This window comes from Heteronotia binoei, chromosome 4 (assembly GCF_032191835.1).
Source record: "Heteronotia binoei isolate CCM8104 ecotype False Entrance Well chromosome 4, APGP_CSIRO_Hbin_v1, whole genome shotgun sequence".
Lineage (NCBI taxonomy): Eukaryota > Metazoa > Chordata > Lepidosauria > Squamata > Gekkonidae > Heteronotia > Heteronotia binoei.
Window position 1 is genome coordinate 184,552,588 of NC_083226.1, and position 18,299 is coordinate 184,570,886.

An 18,299-nucleotide genomic window follows, 5' to 3' on the forward strand; every position below is an offset into this window, starting at 1 on the left:
GGCCGAAGACTATGGCTTGACTGATATTTGGCGTATATTAAATCCAAACAGGCGGGATTACACATACTTCTCAAATAGGCACAATTCCTGGTCAAGGATTGACATGATGTGGCTTTCAGCGGGTATGCTCAAAACATTACAAGAGGTAGAAATCCTTCCCTCAACGATTGCAGATCATTGTCCCTTAATGTGTGAAATGAGAAGTAAGGAGAGGAGATCTGGTTGGCGAATGTACCATAATTTAACTAATAATAAGAGGTTTGTGGAATTTATACAGAAAGAAATGGCGTTCTTCTTTCAAGTAAATGCACAGGCTGAGGTGTCTCAAACGACGTTGTGGGAAACAAGCCAGCACCATGTTCTTGAAGACTACCTTCCTCAGGGAAACGGACCTCACTGAGAGCTGCTATGTCGATATTTAACCTGAGAAGTTCGTGGGCAACTAGAGCAGAGCGTCGTTCAGGGCGACCACTGTCTACTGTGTCAAGCATGGTTCTGATGTTCCAACACGCAAGCTTTAGTCTTTGCACACTTTGTGAGGCAGGTGCATGCCTTTTCTTTGTTGTTATTTTTTGACCGCAAGTAAGGATGCCCGTTGACCGCGGCTAGCCAATTGGGGTGGAGGAGACGAGCTTTGTTTAGGCCACCTTTTCTAGGCCCCTCTCCGTGTGGAGCAAGCAGTGCTGTCCCTAGATAAGGCTGCTTGGTCGTTCAGGGTGCTGCCGAAAAATGCTTTCGTCTCCGGGTTAGCATCAGGCGACCAATACCCTGAACCGCCTACATGCAGGATCGGGACTGCGGCTTCCAGTGGCACCTTCCACCTGCCGTTTCGCCCCTTGCCCATCGCTGCAGGACTTGATGCGTTGTGGGTTGTGTATGTGGATATGCCCTTCAGGCCTGCGCAGAGGAATTTTTTAGGTGAAGCCCAGTGTGCGCGGTACTGGCTCCACCCTTTCACCTGGGGATCATCTGCCATGGCCCAGTAAGCCGGGACGCCGGCAGCGAATCCTCCAGGTGGTTGGTGTTACATTAACGAGCTCTATCTGCCCAGGTTTGATGTTAGAGTTTTCCTTCTCTTAGGCTGGCAAGGTTGGTGGGCCCAACCTGCCCATCCGGTTATACCGCCGGACAATTCGGTCGCACCATGACGTAGCAAACTCTGTGAAAAACAGGGGGGACCAGCGAGAAGGTGTTGCTACGGATGCAGTAATGCAGGAGAGGCCATTGCAGTGACCATCTGCCAGGCATAGCCAGACAGTGACCACGCGGCATTCACTACACCGGGAGAGGAGAGGCTATGTATTGCGCATAAACTTTCCCTGGGGGGGTAGGATACCCAGAGGGAGCCCACCCCCACCCACCCCAAGGCTACCCAGAAACACAAAACACTGGCACCAACCACCTACACAATGCAGGAAACTCACAAACACCTCCCCCTAAATTCACAGGATCCTCATTGCTATCAGATGGCCATCTAGCTTCTGTTTAAAAACCTCAAAGGAAGAAGAGCCTACCGCCTCCTGAGGAAGCCTGTTCCATTTAGGTAGGAAAAATCCAATACATGGTTACAGGATGGGGGAGACTTGTCTTAGCAGTAGTATGTGTGAAGAGTCAGCGTATCTACGACCCCTAGATCCTTTTTGCACATACTACTGCTAAGACAAGTCTCCCCCGTACTATAACCATGCATTCGATTTTGGAACAGGCTTCCTCAGGAGGCCTCCTTCCTTGGAGGTTTTTAAAGACCGACTGGATGGCCATCTGACAGCAAGGAGGATCCTGTGAATTTAGGGGGAGGTATTTCCAAACTTCCTGCATTGTGCAGGAGGTTGGAAAATATGACCCTGGAGGGCCCTTCCGACTTTTCCTACTTAAATTAAGAACTTTACATTTATATCTGTTAAACTTCATTTTATTGGTTCTAATGATATATGTGAAGAGTAGTTGTTTTTTAGGTGTAAAATATGAAGAAAAACCTTTTTATGGGATAAGCATATTCACCGTTTCTCTTTCTGGTGGTTCTTAGATTTTCTAGACGATTTCCATGGTGAATTAAACTGCACATTTTGAGCATTTTCCCTCTGTATTGCTACTGAAGACTTCTATTGTTAATCAGTCTATCATGAATCAGTCACTCTGAGCACTCAAAATGTTTATTCCCTGTGGTTTCTTAGGTATGGTGAACGATGGCCACTCCAAATGAATCTCTTTCCACACTCTGAGAATTAAAAGGGTTTCTCCCATATGGGTTCTTAGATGCTGTTGAAGAGTGCGGCTCCAAGTGAATCTCTTTCCACTCTCTGAAAATTCATAAGGTTTCTCCCCTGTGTGGGTTCTTTGATGCTCTTGAAGACTACTACTCCAAATGAATCTCTTCCCACACTATGAGCACTCAAAAGGTTTCTCCCCTGTGTGGATTGTTTGGTGCTGTTCAAGACTGCGAGTGTGACTGACTCTATTCCCACACTCTGAGCACTCAAAGGGTTTCTCCCCTGTGTGGGTTCTTTGATGGACTTGAAGACTGCTACTGTGACTGAATCTCTTTCCACACTCTGTGCATTCAAAAGGTTTTTCTCCCGTGTGGGTTATTTGATGCCGTTGGAGACCACCACTCCAACTGAATCTCTTCCCACACTCTGAGCATTCAAAAGGTTTCTCCCCTGTATGAGTTACTTGATGCTCTTGAAGACTGCAACTCCAACTGAATCTCTTCCCACACTCTGAGCATTCAAAAGGTTTTTCCCCTGTGTGGGTTCTTTGATGCTCTTGAAGACTGCGGCTCCAACTGAATCTCTTCCCACACTCTGAGCATTCAAAAGGTTTCTCCCCTGTGTGGATTGTTTGGTGCCGTTGAAGACTGTGACTCTGACTGAATCTCTTCCCACACTCTGAGCATCCAAAAGGTTTCTCCCCTGTGTGGGTTCTTTGATGCTCTTGAAGACTGCGACTCCAACTGAATCTCTTCCCACACTCTGAGCATTCAAAAGGTTTCTCCCCTGTGTGGATTGCTTGGTGCTGCTGAAGATACCCACTTGTACTGAATCTCTTCCCACACTCTGAGCATTGAAAAGGTTTTTCCCCTGTGTGGGTTCTTTGATGGACTTGAAGATTGCTACTCTGACTGAATCTCTTTCCACACACTGTGCATTCAAAAGGTTTCTCTCCTGTGTGGGTTACTTGATGCCGTTGGAGACCACCACTCCAACTGAATCTCTTCCCACACTCTGAGCATTCAAAAGGTTTCTCCCCTGTGTGGGTTCTTTGGTGCCGTTGAAGATACCCACTCGTACTGAATCTCTTTCCACACTCTGAACATTCAAAAGGTTTTTCCCCTGTGTGGGTTCTTTGGTGCAGCTGAAGACTGATACTCCGACTGAATCTCTTCCCACACTCTGTGCATTCAAATGGTTTCTGCTCTGTGTGAGTTCTTTGATGCTCTTGAAGACTGCTACTCCAACTGAATCTCTTTCCACACTCTGTGCATTCAAATGGTTTCTGCTCTGTGTGAGTTCCTTGATGCTCTTGAAGACTTGTACTCCGAGTAAATCTCTTTCCACACTCCATGCATTTGAATGGTTTCTCCCCTGTGTGGGTTTTTTGATGCTCTTGAAGATGACTACTCTGACTGAATCTCTTTCCACACTCTGTGCATTCAAAAGGTTTCTCCCCTGTGTGGGTTACTTGATGCCGTTGGAGAGTGCCACCCCGACTGAATCTCTTCCCACACTCTAAGCATTCAAAAGGTTTCTCCCCTGTGTGGGTTCTTTGATGGTAGTCAAGACTGCTACTCTGACTGAATCTCTTTCCACACTCTGTGCATGCAAAAGGTTTCTCCCCTGTATGGGTTCTTTGATGCTCTTGAAGATAACTACTCCGACTGAATCTCTTCCCACACTCTGAGCATTCAAATGGTTTCTCCCCTGTGTGGATTGTTTGGTGCCATTGAAGATACCCACTCGTACTGAATCTCTTCCCACAATCTGAGCATTCAAAAGGTTTCTCCCCTGTGTGGATTGTTTGGTGCCGTTGAACATACCCTCTCGTACTGAATCTCTTTCCACACTCTGTGCATCCAAAAGGTTTCTCCCCTGTGTGGGTTACTTGATGCTGTTGGAGAGTGCCACTCCGACTGAATCTCTTTCCACACTCTGAGCATTTGAATGGTTTCTCCCCTGTGTGAGTTCTTTGATGCTCTTGAAGATGGCCACTCCTCCTGAATCTCTTTCCACACTCTTTGCAGGAAAATGGTTCCTCCCCTGTATGAGTTCTCTGATGTTCTTGAAGATTTCCAAACCTCCTGAATCTCTTTCCAGACTCGGTGCATTTGAATGGTTTCTCCCCTGTGTGGGTTTCGTGGTCCACAAGGAGCTGCGATCTACTTCTGAAGTGCTTTCCACACTGAATGGATTGACTTGTTTTCATTATCCTGTGCTTAGTTATGTTAAGCTTTCTTCCATCTTCATTCTCAGCCATATGGCCACCGTACTTTCTCTGTGGTAGGTCTTGATAACTGATGTTTCCTTTCAAGTCTTCATTTTTAACTCTGACTGGCATTTGCTGATGAAGTTCCTCATTCTCCTCATTTCTCTGATCATCCTCTGCTGGAATAAATAGAGAGGCTCTTTTAGTACCTGGGAGGTTTGTAAGGTCCAAAGGCATCTATGTGACTGCATAAGGAAAGGATTGACGGCCCCTTGGCCTCATCCAGCTTGGCTAATCTTAACCAACTTTCCCCAGAATATCTAGTATTGAAGAATACCTCAGCCCCTCAAGAGCCACAGCAGAGCTCTTACCCAGAATGAGTTTCTGCACCTCCAGATTTCAGGCCCCAGAACGCCATCCTTCCTCTCTCCCTCATTTCTCAGAGGGCTTTATGATTGTTGCTCAGTAGTAAACCAGAAATCCCCTGTGGCTATTCCTTGCCTCTTCCCTTGATAACCATAAAGGGTACTCACTCTCAGCCAGCTCATTTGGGAAGGAAATATTCTCTTCGGATCCTCTTGTTGAACTCTCCAGCCTTTCTTTGGATGCAAAGCCATGGTCTGTTTCCACCACTGTCTTTCTTATACTTCTCATTTCTTTTGCAGAAAGAAAGAGAGAGAGAGAGAGAGAGAGAGAGAGAGAGAGACTGATCATTCTTATATGGGAAAGGAAAGAAAGTCAAGAGTAAAAATTCTTCTGGAAGGATGAAGTCATAGTGAAGATCAAAGTGAAGAAGAAGAGGAGGAGGAGATTGGATTTAAACCCTGCCATTCACTACCCAAAGGAGTCTCAGAGCAGCTTACAATCCCCTTTTCCTTCCCCTCCCCACAACAGCCACCCTGTGAGGTGGTGGGGCTGAGAGAGCTCTGACAGAAACTGCTCTTGAGAGAACATCTCTGACAGAGTTAGGACTGACCCAACGTCACTCCGACAGTTTAACCTGGAAGAGTGGGGAATCAAACCTGGTTCTCCCAAATAAAAGTCCACTCACTTAACGACTACACCAAACTGGCTACAAGGGATACAGATCTCTGAGGCAAAGCACCCCCTCCCCAAGGGTTAATGTGATTATTAAGTCACTTGGTCCAACTTTCAGGTGTTTGAGATTTGTGTCTCTCTGCAGCATTGTCTTTCTCAGAGCCAGACTCCAGAATGTGGCAATTGGTTAAGCATGGGAACCTGTAACCAATAGTGTATCCTGGAGGGAGGTTGTCAAGCATGCGGGTTCAATCACGAGTCGAAGTTGATACAAAGACTACATTTATTGATAGACCGATACTTTCTGTGTAACAGTTTCTTGAGAGTAATGCTGCCAATAGGGACTTCCGGTAAAATGGTGCGGTGAAGAGCATTTTGCTGGGCTCCGGTAAACGCTTCGATTTGACAGGCTCTTGAGGGGGTCCTCTTAGGAGGATACCTCTTAAAAAAGTGTCTGGGGACACTTTGCAGTCTGGGGAGCTGGCAGGGGATTCGCAGGGGAAGCGGAGGCTTACCTTTTGATCCCAGCCTTTCCTCTGACCAGAGCTTGTTAACACTCTGGCGTTAAACTGGGCTGCCAGGAAGGAGCTGACAAGGCAATAGACTTTTTAAAACCAAGCCTGTCAGGACCTTTATCACGTGCAAACCAAGAACCGGCTGGAGACAGAAGAAATATTTACTAAGAAAGAGGTACAGCAGGTCGGAAGAGCGCATGAAGGAGAGATCTGAGAGGAGAACTGAGAAGACAGGAGGCTGGAAAGCGAAGCCTAAAGCAGCGCAGCCAAAAAGCGGTCTGGCGGAGCAGCGGAGAATGCAGAGTAGCAGAGAAGCGGAACGGAAAAGACAAGAACTAAAGGTATGAGTCTGGACTGGATTTAGATTTGTATGAGGACTGCATAAGGAAGAAAAGTGATAGCCTGGGACAGAGGCGGTGGTGGAAGAGCGAGTGGAGGGAGTTGGAAAGACGGAGTCGGACTGGAAACAGAGTAGACTAAACAACAGGAAACGGAGCGGAGAAGAGAAAGAAGAAATAAGTGGGAATGTGGACTATATGAGAAAGAGGCAGAATGTTTGCAAAGAAATAGAAGAAAAGAGGAAGGAAAGCTGGAACTGAAGAGATAAAAGGATAAAGAGAAGGACTGAGCAAGGGGAAAGGAGTGGTGGAAATGGCGGCTAATCTGAATGGCAAGCATTAAGAACGGAATTAGGAAGAAAATGGCGATGGCGTTGGGAAAAGGTCTGTGAGTAGAAGTACGTACTGATTGGTTATTGCAAGTAGTAGAGGGTTTGGGGAAGAAGTTGAACGGGACTAACGCTAATGAAGGTGTAAGAGGGGGAAGCATTCAGAAGCTACTAAAGAAGCACGGGCCTTTGAATTATTGAGAAGATATAGGAAGTTTAAAGGAGGGAGAGGTGGTTCTTAGCTATCTTGTATGGCGGCTACCTCTCCCTTGAAGAGTGGTAAAGGACAGTGCTAGAAAGAAACAGAAAATATTGGGACTTTGTGGAAGAGAGAATTGGGGAAAAGATAAAGACAAGTAGTTTAAAGAAGGGGAAAGGAAGGCTGAAGATAGAAGAAGAAGAACAGAAGAAAGAAGAAGAAAAAGGGGACTGAATTTAAACCTAGTAGTAATTTAGTATTAACTTGGCATTAATTAAAATAATAGCTTAACAGTTTAAGATCACACAGCTGACCTCCTGATAGTAGTTATTTATAGCATTTATAGTATAATAAGGTATTGATAAGAATTGATATAAATTGATTTTGATAAGAAACCTGATTAATGTCTAGCTAAATTTTTGGATGGTGATGATGATTTGAGAAGGAATTAACTGAAAACGAGTGGGGTGTTAACTTAGCAGCTAATGAATTGTATTTCTTTGTAATTCATTGCCTTAAAGGAATTTTAATCGAGTATAGTTTTAAACAATAAGAAAGTTCAGGGAACTGAGTGGTGGCAGAAGAATTGGTTAACTTGAAGGAAGTAAGAGTAACGGAGAGAACTTAAAAATTTATAAAAATGGATCCTAAAATTAAAAAACTTGGTCAAGGTACCCCACCAGGGGGAAGTAAACTGGGGACCCCAGCGACAAATCAGGATGTGTTGGAAAAATTACAAAACATAATGATTGCTGGGTTCAAGCAGAACCAGGAAGCTCTAGAAGAAATTAAGACTGAATTAATGGGGGAAATCAAGAAAACGAATGAACAAGTAACCGAATTCCAAAAACAGTTGCTAGTCAACACGCAGCAAGTACACGAATTGTCAGTCAAAGTAGGAGAACTGAAGGACCAAGGAGAAGCAACATCAATAGGGACACAAGAAAACAAAGCCAACCTACTAGAACTAGAAGACAGAGTAGCTAGGTTGGAGATGGAGAAACTGGCATATATACTAAGGTTCCAAAACACCCCTGAGGAAAAAGAGGAAAATATTGAAGATAAAATTGTTGAACTGCTAGCCATAGGCGGAGAACAATTGTTGGAAAATGGGAAGATGGAGATTGAGTGGGCAAGAAGAGTGGCGTCTGCGCATACTAAAAGACTAAACATCCCAAGAGAGATTCAGGTCAGATTTACGCAAATGGCGACTTATGAGAAAATTTGGATGGCAGTAAAGCAAAAAGGCCTGAAATGGGAAGCCAAGGACGTTAAAGTCTTGAAAGACATACCTTGGTCTATAAGGAAAAGACGGGTTGAATACAAAAAACTAACGAGTTGGCTTATGAAACATTCTATAAGATTCAGATGGTTGGTGCCAGAAGGAATTTTTTTCACCTATCAAACCAGGAGATACAATTTAACGACAGTAGCAAAGATGGAGGAATTTTGGGAGAAATATGTAGAAGTACAAGGACAGGAATCGGAATCTGGAGAAGACCAAGAAGATCCTGACCTTAACAGTGCGGGGAAAAATGATCTACAGAAAAAGGAAAGAGAAAGAATAAAGACACGATCTTAAGCACAAAAAGAGAAAAGGAAAATTCCGGATAGTAACATAGCAGCAAGATGACGACTAAAGCTGGATTATAATTTTTTTCTGTTAACATAAATGGTCTGAATGAACCAAAAAAAAGGAAGAAGACTTTTTTGCAACTTCAGAAGACTGGATCTCAAATAATATGCTTGCAAGAAACACACATAAAAGAAGGGGATATAAAATTTCTACAAAATAAAATACTCGGTCAGCTCTACTACTCATGCGATATTAAGAAAAAGAGAGGTGTGGCGATCTATGTGAAAGAACACATAAAATCCGAACTGATATATAAAGATGAGATAGGTAGAATAGTGGTAATAGAAATTGAGATAAACGGAAACAAAACCATCCTGGGTAACATATACGCGCCAAATAATAACCAAGAGCAATTTTATGCATCGCCACATGAAAACTTATCAAGTTATGGTTTGGAGAATCTCTATATTGTAGGTGACTATAATGCTGCATTTGATATGGGGAAGGACAAAAAATACGAGAAAGCCAAGGCTAAAAACCCGCGTAGCCAACTGCCAAAAGCCTTTTTCAAAATGGCAGATGAGCTCAATCTAATAGACGTCTGGAGGATGAAAAATCCGCAAACAAGGGATTATACTTACTTCTCGCAAGTACATAACTGTTGGTCTAGACTAGATATGTGCTGGTTGTCGGCCTCCTTGGGTGGGTCGGTAATTCTAGCAGATATTAATCCTAAAACATATGCTGACCATAACCCAATCCAGATTATCTTGAAAGATGCTTCAAGAAAGACATGTTGGACGCTGAATTTGCAAATTTTAAAAGAAGAAGCATTTACTGAGAAGGCCAAAAAAGATATAAAGATGTTTTTTGAATATAATCTGAAAAAGGACACCTCGATGTCAGTGATTTGGGACGCCTTCAAAGCTTTCTTTCGAGGAATTACAATTAGCTATACAAGAACGAATGAAAGCTTATAATGATTTGATAACAGAATTAAAGGATCTGGAAAAACAACAAAAAGTTAAAAACACAAAAGAAATTGTAATAAAGATCTATGCACTACAGCATGAAATAAACTTATTATTGGTTGAAGAATTAGAGAAGAAGCTGAAGTGGACAAAACAAAACTATTTTGAGAATGCTAATAAGACTAGTAGGTGGCTAGCATATAAATTAAGAAAGGAAAAGGGAAAAAAGTATAAGATCACTCAAAAATGAAGATAAAGAAGAAGTCTCAGAAAAATCCCAAATGAATAAAATAATGCAAGATTTCTATCAGAATCTATACAAAAAACAAGAGATCGCTCAACAACCACAGGAGGAATATATTGAAAATATTGGGAGTAAACAAATAACAAGAGAGCAGCGGGAACGATTAGAGAGCGCTATCACTATACATGAAATAATAGAGGCATTGAAAAGACAGAAAAATAACAAGTCTCCTGGACCTGATGGATTACCGATAGAATTTTTCAAAACATTTGAAGAGGCACTGTTGATCCCATACAAAAGCGTGGTAGAAGAAATACAAGTAACAGCTAATTTGCCTCTATCTTGGAGTGAGGCATTGATATCGCTGATCCATAAAAAAGAGACGGATCCTATGGAGATTTGCAACTATAGGCCAATTTCGCTTTTAAATGCCGACTATAAAATATTTGCGGCAATCTTATCCAACAGACTTAAAAAGGTCATATCAACGGTTATTGAAGAAGATCAAACGGGATTTATTCCTGGCAGAATGATAAGACAAAATACAAGATTTTTTATGAACATCCTAGCGTACTACTGAATACATCCCGAAAAGCAGTTTGCAGGTATCGCCCTTGATGCAGAAAAGGCGTTTGACAACATCAATTGGAACCTTATTTTAAAGGCATTAGCAGCTATCGGGTGTGGTAAAACTTTTATTAAATTAGTGAGAGCCATCTATACTAAACAAAATGCAAAAATTAATGTTAATGGGCATTTCACGGAAGCAATAAGAATCGAACGGGGTACTAGACAAGGATGTCCACTATCTCCCTTGCTCTTAATTTTAACACTGGAACTTTTATTAATAAAAATAAGGGAGGATGATGGAATTAAAGGTTGCGGGGCTCTTCTCAGGTCAGTCGTCCCTAGAATCCGGTCGACTTGCCTGTTAAACTCTCCGGCCATCATAATGGTCATCGCTTGCATCTCATCCCGCAACCCCTTGGCGACCTCTTCGACTTCCTTTCGGACCATCGCTCGGAATTCTCGAGCAATCTCGTCTTCCTCCTCTTTCAGGCCCGTTACCTCGTGGGTCCCAACCACCTCGACCAGAGGTGGGTCGGCTTCCGCGCCAGTCACTGCTGCGCTCCCTTCCTCTCCAGGCTCGGCCCCCTCACCCTCTTCGTTGGCCATCTTCACCTGGCGCATGTGCCTGGTTAGGATAGCCTCTCTGCACGCGGGGCTTCATCCATCGTGGTGGTAGAGGTACGTGGTTGCCACTGACGCGGGGTGACCAAGAGTTGTTGAATGTGGAGAGGGGAGCCCTTTCCAGCGACTCTCCGGGCGTCCAGCACGTGCCACGGTGGGGTTGGTGCGTCACACCTTCTTCAGGTTCTGGAAGTTCACCGCTCCCTGGAATCTTTTCAGCCACTCGGTTATAAAGTTGACAGGGCGGTTAAACTTCTTGCAAGATTACTCTCAAAATGTCAAGCATGCGGGTTCAATGATGAGTCAAAGTTGATACAAAGACTACGTTTATTGATAGACCGATACTTTCTGTGTAACAGGTTCTTGAGAGTAATGCTGCCATTACATTGATACAATATTTTTAAGGCTTACTTCAAATGGATTCCAAAGGATGGGGTTGCAGGGTAGCTCTCACACATAAACTATCATAAATGTCTACATTCTCATAGTGTTATCAGAACTCTGTCCTTGCTTTCCCCAGATGTGTTACACTCCCTACCAGGAATGTATGGGAAGGTGCTGATTACTTCTTTTCAAGCTAGTTTCATTTCTCACTACTTCTACTTTTCAGGCAATAAAGAAAGAAGGGGGGGGGGAGAGAGAAAGAATATCATAGCTAGCAAAGCTGGATCCTCCATGATACTTCACAGACCAGTGTTAGACAGGACCCTATAACAATCAATTATCAATGGAATTTCACCATGCTTGACAGACTGAATGGACTAGGAGGGTGCTGACAACCTCTGGAGGATTCCATCAAGAAGGGCTCTTGATTGGGTCGTTAGGACCACCTGAGGTAAAGGTAGAATGTATACTATAGGTATTGATCAGAGGGAAGCCATGCTAGTACACGTTGATATTATTATCCTACTTCATCATGATGAATAGTTTTATGTAGAATAACTTAGGCTACAGCTGGTATATTCACGCTACAAGAGTTGTCATCTAATACAAAGTATTTCATGTATTAGATAGTTCAGCCAGTTTTGTGGGTCAGCCAGGCCTCAGCAGTAGTGAGGACTCCTCAGTACAACAGCTGGCTGACCAGAAGGAATATGAGCTGCAGGCTTGTCAGTATTCACAGCCAACAGCTGGTGCAGAGCCATCGAAATCCTCAGCAAGTGACCCTCAGTTGGCTGTTACGAGCCCTCCGGTATCACCCACAAAATTAAAGCACTGCAGACGGAGGCGGAGAACAGAGCTACAGACAAGATGGCAAAGTGCACGGTCTCCTGGCCTGACGCCAGCTGCTTGCTGATAACAAAGATAGGTAGTTGCAGGATTGCTCCCAGGCACCTTGCTGCAAGCATGATCCTTAGCAGTGGGCTGTAAAGCCAGCCAAGAAAGGCTGTTAGGCATGGACACAATGTGTACGAAAGATGCTCTAAGGCATCAACTCTGCCTTGCTTGGCTTCTGGTGCCCAGACCTTGGACAAAAGAACCCTGTCTTGCTTCATTCTGGCACCTGATACTCGTAGCCTGGAAGCCAGTGCAACTAGCTTTTCTTCTTTTTTTGTCGCCGAGCTGCAGAAACTGTGCTGTATAGCGATGTCTTGTTTAAAAATCTTTAAAGAACTTTAATATATTTTAAAAGAGGGTCTGCTTTATTTGTGCGCGGTCTCCTCCTGTGCCCACTGAACGGGGAGCTGCTTGGGTACAAAGAGTGAGGACTCAGGGAGACCCAGGCTTCAGTACTGCACATGCCCGTTTCCAGATCACAGGCAGGTGTGTTGTAAAGTTCAGCCACAGAGAAATAAGGATTTCTGAGGGTTCTCATCCCCTTTGCATCAAGCCAGAGCACCTTCTCCGGTTGAGGGATGGCCACAACACAGGCCTCAGTTGCCCCTGGGCGAGTACACACACACTCAAACACATGAAGCTGCCTCCTACGGAATTAGACCCTTGGTCCATTGAAGTCAGTCTTGTCTGCTCAGTCTGGCAGCAGCTCTCCACAGTCTCAGGTAGAGGTTTTTCACATCACCTCCAACCTGATCCTTTTAACTGGAGATGTTGCTGGGGGTTGAACCTGGGACCTCCTGCATGCCAAGCAGAGGCTCTGCCAGTGAGCCACAGTAGCGGGACAGGCCTCAAAATGCTGTATTGCTATTGAATCTTTTGATTCATGCCTCATCACAGTGGCAGCAATTTGAAGAAGATTTTGGATTTATAGCCTACCCAATAATCTGAATCTCAGAGTCTCAGAGCGGTCACAATCTCCTCTACCTTCCTCCCCCCCACACACACAACAAACGCCCTGTGAGGTAGGTGGGGCTGAGAGTGTTTTACAGCAGCTACTCTTTCAAGGACAGCTGTGTGAGAGCTATGGCTGACCCAAGGCCATCTCAGCAGGTGCAAGTGGAGGAGTGCAGAATCCAACCCGGTTCTCCCAGATAAGGGCCCGTGCACTTCACCACTACTCTAAACTGGCTATCAAACTTGCACCTTTGGCCCCTATGAAAGATCCTTACCCAGAAAGCCCACACTCCCATAGTTCTCCAGCATGACTTCCCTGTACAGAGCTCTTTGTCCTGGATCCAGCAAGGCCCACTCAGCCTCCGTGAAAGAGACGGACACCTCCTCAAAGGAAAAGGGACCCTGGAAGAAAAAGCAGATTCCCTCCTCAGACGTCACGCCAGGCAGAGGTGGCACCTTGGAAGGGAGTTGTCTGGGAAGGTACAGGGAAAGACAGGAGAAACGGGGTTCAGAGGAACTCTCACTCACACACCTTGCAGCGACTGCAGGAGCAAAAGCCCCCCCCAGAAAGGAAGAGGGACCCAGGCTGTCCCCCCTCCCTGCTCATCTCCCCTACCTGGACTGGAGCTGCAGCAGTCGTTTTCACATCTCTGAAAAGAGGAACACTCAACAGCATCTCTTCACTGCTTGTTACTGAGATGAAGGAAGAAGGAAGAGTGTTTGCTTGTTTCTTCCCTGCTTCACACACCTCCCCCCCTCCCCAGGAGTCTGAAACCTTCCCTGAGCAAATTCTTTAACACTTTTTATTACATTATGGGAGAAGCACCAGGGACCTAGAGCAAGTCAGAGCACTTCCTCAGTGGAACAGGCTTCCTCCTTGGGAGGTGCTGGGCTCTCCTTCCTTGGAGGTTTTTAAACAGAGGCTAGATGGCCATCTGACATTGATGAAGATCCTGTGAATTTAGGGGGAGGTATTTGTGAGTTGCCTGCATTGTGCAGGGGGGTGGATCAGATGGCCCTGGGGATCCCTTCAAACTCTTCTATGATTCTAACAAGGTTCCTCCTTGGGAGGTGGTGGGCTCTCCTTCCTTGGAGGTTTTGAAACAGAGGCTAGATGGCCATCTGACAGCAATGAAAATCCTGTGAATTTAGGGGGAGGTATTTGTGAGTTGCCTGCATTGGGCAGGGGGTTGGACTAGATGACCCTGGAGGTCCCTTCCAACTCTAGGATTCTATGACCTATGAGCCTTGGGGATTCGAAATGCTGCCAACATATTTCAAACCGTTGTGAGATGTGAGGCTGGCCTGAGAGGAGTGAAGGGGGTGGGGAATGTTGAAATGACATAGCATGACATGTTACCATCACATTCACAATCTACCAGAGAGAGGGCCTTCTTGGTAGCAGCCCCCTACTGGTGGAACCAGCTACCGGAGGACGCGATGGCCTTGAGGGACCTCACCCAGTTCTGCGAGGCCTGTAAAACCACACTCTTTTGGCTAGACTTTAACTGATCGAGAGTTACCATATTGCGGGAGCAAATGTAAGAATACTGCAGGCATCGGAAACGAAAGAACTACAACTTATATCAGCACCAGATTGTTTTAATGATTGATTTTTAAATGGTCCTTTTTGACCATTTAAATTTTTAAATTGTTTTAATGATTGATTTTTAAATGGTGCTGGTTATTAAATGGATTGTTTTCGTTTGCTGCTGTGAGCCACCCTGAGCCTGCTTCGGCGGGGAAGGCAGGATATAAATCAAATTAAATAAATTCAGCCCAGATGTGACTTGAGTGCATCTGGAAACTTGAGAGTAACAGGAATGAGTTTGCAGAGTATCTTTTGGCATGCTCATGTTACAACCAGATTTTCAACCAGATGCAACATAAACGTGACATCACACCTGCCCCAAGCCCCACCCCCCCCCAAAAAATAACTGCTGGGGGAGCAAACCATCTCCTTCCCTCGTTTAGCTTCCTGTTTCCTATAGCAGGCTGCCAGAAGCCTTTTTTAAGTTCAGGCTCGGAAGCCACATTCCTCCATTACTACTGGACCCCGGAATCTGGTTTTCAGAGCTCTGCTGCCCCAGAAAAAGGAGGCTCCCTTGGTTTACTGAGTGGAATGGCTCTTCCCAGGTTTGTCTGCCTTTTCTCTTTAAAGGGGTCGGCATACATTCGGGACCGCCTCTCCCCGTATGAGCCCCATAGGTCTTTATGATCAGTGGCCCAACACCTCTTGGTGATACCCGGCCCCAGAGACGTCTGTCTGGCCTCAACAACGGACAGGGCCTTTTCAGGCTTGGCCCCTGCCTCGTGGAGGTAGAGCGAGTTAGAGCGATTCGTCAGTGGAACAGGCTTCCTTGGAGGTTTTTCAACAGAGGGTAAATGGCCCTCTGACAGTGATGAAGATCCTGTGAATTTAGGGGGAGGTGTTTGTGAGTTGCCTGCATTGTGCAGGGGATTGGACTAGATAACTTTGGAGGTCCCTTCCAACTCTTCTATGATTCTAACAGGCTTCCTCCTTGGGAGGGGTGGGCTCTCCTTCCTAGGAGGTTTTTCAACAGAGGCTAGATGGCCATCTGACAGCAATGAAGACCCTGTGAATTTAGGGGGGAGATGTTTTTGAGTTTCCTGCATTGTGCAGGGGGTTGGACTAGATGACCCTGGAGGTCCCTTCCAACTCTATGATTCCATCTCAACAAGGACCAGGGCTTTTTCAGCCTTGGCCCCTGCCTGGTGGAATGAGCTCCTCCAGGGAGATCCAGGCCCTGCAGGATTTAATTCAGTTCTGCAAGGCCTGTAAAACAGAGCTCTTTCACCAGGCTTTCAGCTGAGACAGTGAATATCACCCATCACTTCTTATTGGCCTTCCCCATTTCAGTCCATCCCAGCTGGACCTGGACAAGAGGCCATGTTTGTGAGGCAGAATCTGCCATTCTAGTCTCTACTGTTTTCTGAAATTTTGGATATTTTATATATATTTTAACTGATTTTAATTGTTGGTTGTTTTTATGATGTAGCCCACCCTGCGCCTGTCCTACGGGAAGGGCGGGCTAAAAATCGAACAAAGCCACCTTGAGTTTCTCTTCCGGAAGGAAGGTGAGATATGAATATTTAAATGAATAGGAGGAATCACCATGAATTTGTGTGATCTCCTTATAGGGGCATCACAGTGAGTGGACATGGAGTGCCACAAATTAACTCTGTGTTGCTTGAAGAAGGATTTTAATGCTCTTCCTGACCCCCCCAACTAGTTTCTCCCCATCAGTTTCACAGTGTGCCACGGTTGCACCCAGCCACGACAGGTCTTTACCACAGCAGAGGGCATCTTGGGCCTGCTCCGTGGCCTGCGCCCTCTGCACTTGCTCCAAGGAAGCTCCTTCTGCCTCAGGAATTGCAGCTTCTGTCTTCATGGATGGTGCCCACATCTGAAACAGCAGCGAGGGAGAGGGGAAAGAGATGGAGTGGAAGAGAGACCAAGGAAGACATCTTGCCCCACTCCCAGACTCTGCACCCTCCCATCAGCAGATCTGGTCAGTTATCTGGAGGGATCAGAAATTCTCTAGTAGAAGAGCCTGTTCAATCTCCCATTTGGATGATTAGCACCTGGACAGATGTCTGGCAGGGAACCTTTGGGAGAAGGCCAGACATGATTGCTTGAATTGGACATACCTGGATGGAGTCCCCTCACCTGTTCTGCCTGCCTCTTCTCCTCCGCCTGACTCAGGAGGAAGCCTTCGGCCAGGGCCACCGCCTGGGAACTGGTCTCCGGCCCACATCCTCTGACCCAGCTCTGCATTTCCTGGGGCACTACAGTCAGGAACTGCTCCAGGATCACCAGGTCCACAATCTGCTTCTTGGTGCGCCTCTCCGGCCTCAGCCACTGGCTGCAAAGTCCATGGAGCTGGCTGCAGACCTCTCGGGGCCCATCAGCCTCATGGTAGCAGAATTGCCGGAAGTGTCTGCAATCTACATCTGAGATGGCAGTGAGCTGATCATGGATAACTGTCACCAGGGGTTCCCAGAATTCAACATCACTCCCGGCTTGGGTGGGATGGAGGCTTTCAGTTGCTGCCTTGCCAGTCCCAGGTCCTTCTGGGTTCTGCTCTTCCATCTCTTTCCCCTTCTCTCAGGTCACCTGACTGGGTAAAGATGCCTTTAGTCCCTTGTGTATGAAGAGCGGCGTCTCCCTGGAGGAAAGCAAAGTCACAGACAGTCACATGGAAAGTCAAAGGGAATGGAGATACAGCACTGCATTCTCCACTGCAGGGGAAGCCAAAGTGCTCGGCATTCCGGCCAGCCAATCAGCATGAATGAGTCATCCCATTGTATCCCACTTGGGCCTCCTTTCTGCATTTAAGTAAGAAAAGTTGGAAGAGACCTCCAGGAACGTCCCTTCTGCGCATGCAGAAAACTCACGAATTCCTCTCCCTCAATTCACAGGAGCCATCTAGCCTCTGTTGAAAAACCTCCAAAGGAGAGCCCACCACCTCCTGAGGAGGAAGCCTGTTCCACTGAAGAACCGCTCTAACGGTCAAGAGGTTCTTCCTAATGTCGAGCCAGAAACTCTTTTGATTTAATTTCAACCCATTGGTTCTGGTCCTGGGGCAACTTCTGGGGCCACAGAAAACAATTCCACCCTATCCTCTATAGGACAGCCCTTCAAGGACTTGAAGATGGTGATCCTATCACCTCTCAGCCGCCTCCTCTCCAGGCTAAACATGCCCAGCTCCTTCAACCTTTCTTCATAGGACTGGGTCTCCAGACCCCTCACCATCTTCGTCGCCCTCCCCTGGACCCTTCCAGCTGGTCTAGACCCTTCTTCAAATGTGGTGCCCCAAACTGAGCCCCATTTGTCTCCAGCTCCAGCTGCCCCTTTGTCTCTAGCTGCAGACAGAGCCAAGGTGTGGCCAGGGAGGCGCTTCCCTCCAGACTCCCATCCCCCCACTGCAAACGGGGTTGCCAACCTCCCGGTGGGATCTCCAGCTCTCCCCCCAGGATGACCACCCACCTTCCGCCGGGAGAGACCATTTTCTGGGGGGGAAGCACGGGCCCCGGAGGGAGGGAGGGAGAGGGGTGGCTGTCCCCGTCTCGGGTTCCCTTCCCCAGCTGGCCCTTCCCGCCATGCACCCCTCCCCCAATGCCCGGGGACTTCCCGCCCGGGAGCTGGCAACCCCTCCCTGCCGCTGCCAGCCTGGGCCTCCCCCCGAGGCCCCCTGCCCGACACCCTCCGGCTGCTGCTGC

At 46.4% G+C, this 18,299-nt stretch overlaps 1 protein-coding gene, 1 long non-coding RNA gene and 1 pseudogene across 2 annotated transcripts; all 3 read right to left on the minus strand.

The window, feature by feature from the left end:
• Positions 1-2,295: 2,295 nt before the first annotated feature.
• Positions 2,296-4,473, minus strand: LOC132570205 (oocyte zinc finger protein XlCOF6-like; annotated as a pseudogene).
• Positions 4,474-4,516: 43 nt separating this feature from the next.
• Positions 4,517-5,065, minus strand: LOC132569824 (uncharacterized). Its single transcript, XR_009555290.1, has 2 exons — positions 4,956-5,065; positions 4,517-4,598 (listed from the first exon to the last, which is right to left on the minus strand). It is a non-coding gene; the product is annotated as an uncharacterized LOC132569824 (long non-coding RNA).
• A 6,936-nt stretch (positions 5,066-12,001) lies between these two features.
• LOC132570206 (zinc finger protein 483-like) lies at positions 12,002-17,188 on the minus strand. Its single transcript, XM_060236637.1, has 4 exons — positions 16,747-17,188; positions 16,307-16,483; positions 14,469-14,605; positions 12,002-12,188 (listed from the first exon to the last, which is right to left on the minus strand). The coding sequence occupies exons 1-4, from the start codon at positions 17,167-17,169 to the stop codon at positions 12,002-12,004; spliced, it is 924 nt and encodes a 307-aa protein (XP_060092620.1). The 5' UTR covers positions 17,170-17,188.
• Positions 17,189-18,299: the final 1,111 nt, after the last annotated feature.

Excerpts from the sequence above, each read along its gene's own strand:
- LOC132570206 (XM_060236637.1), bottom strand. The coding sequence starts at position 17,169 with ATGGAAGAGCAGAACCCAGAAGGACCTGGGACTGGCAAGGCAGCAACT. Across the intron at positions 16,484-16,746 it reads AGAAGAGGCAGGCAGAACAG|ATGTGGGCACCATCCATGAA; the intron begins GTGAGGGGACTC and ends CTGCTGTTTCAG. Across the intron at positions 14,606-16,306 it reads AAACTGATGGGGAGAAACTA|TATTCTTACATTTGCTCCCG; the intron begins GTTGGGGGGGTC and ends CGATGCCTGCAG.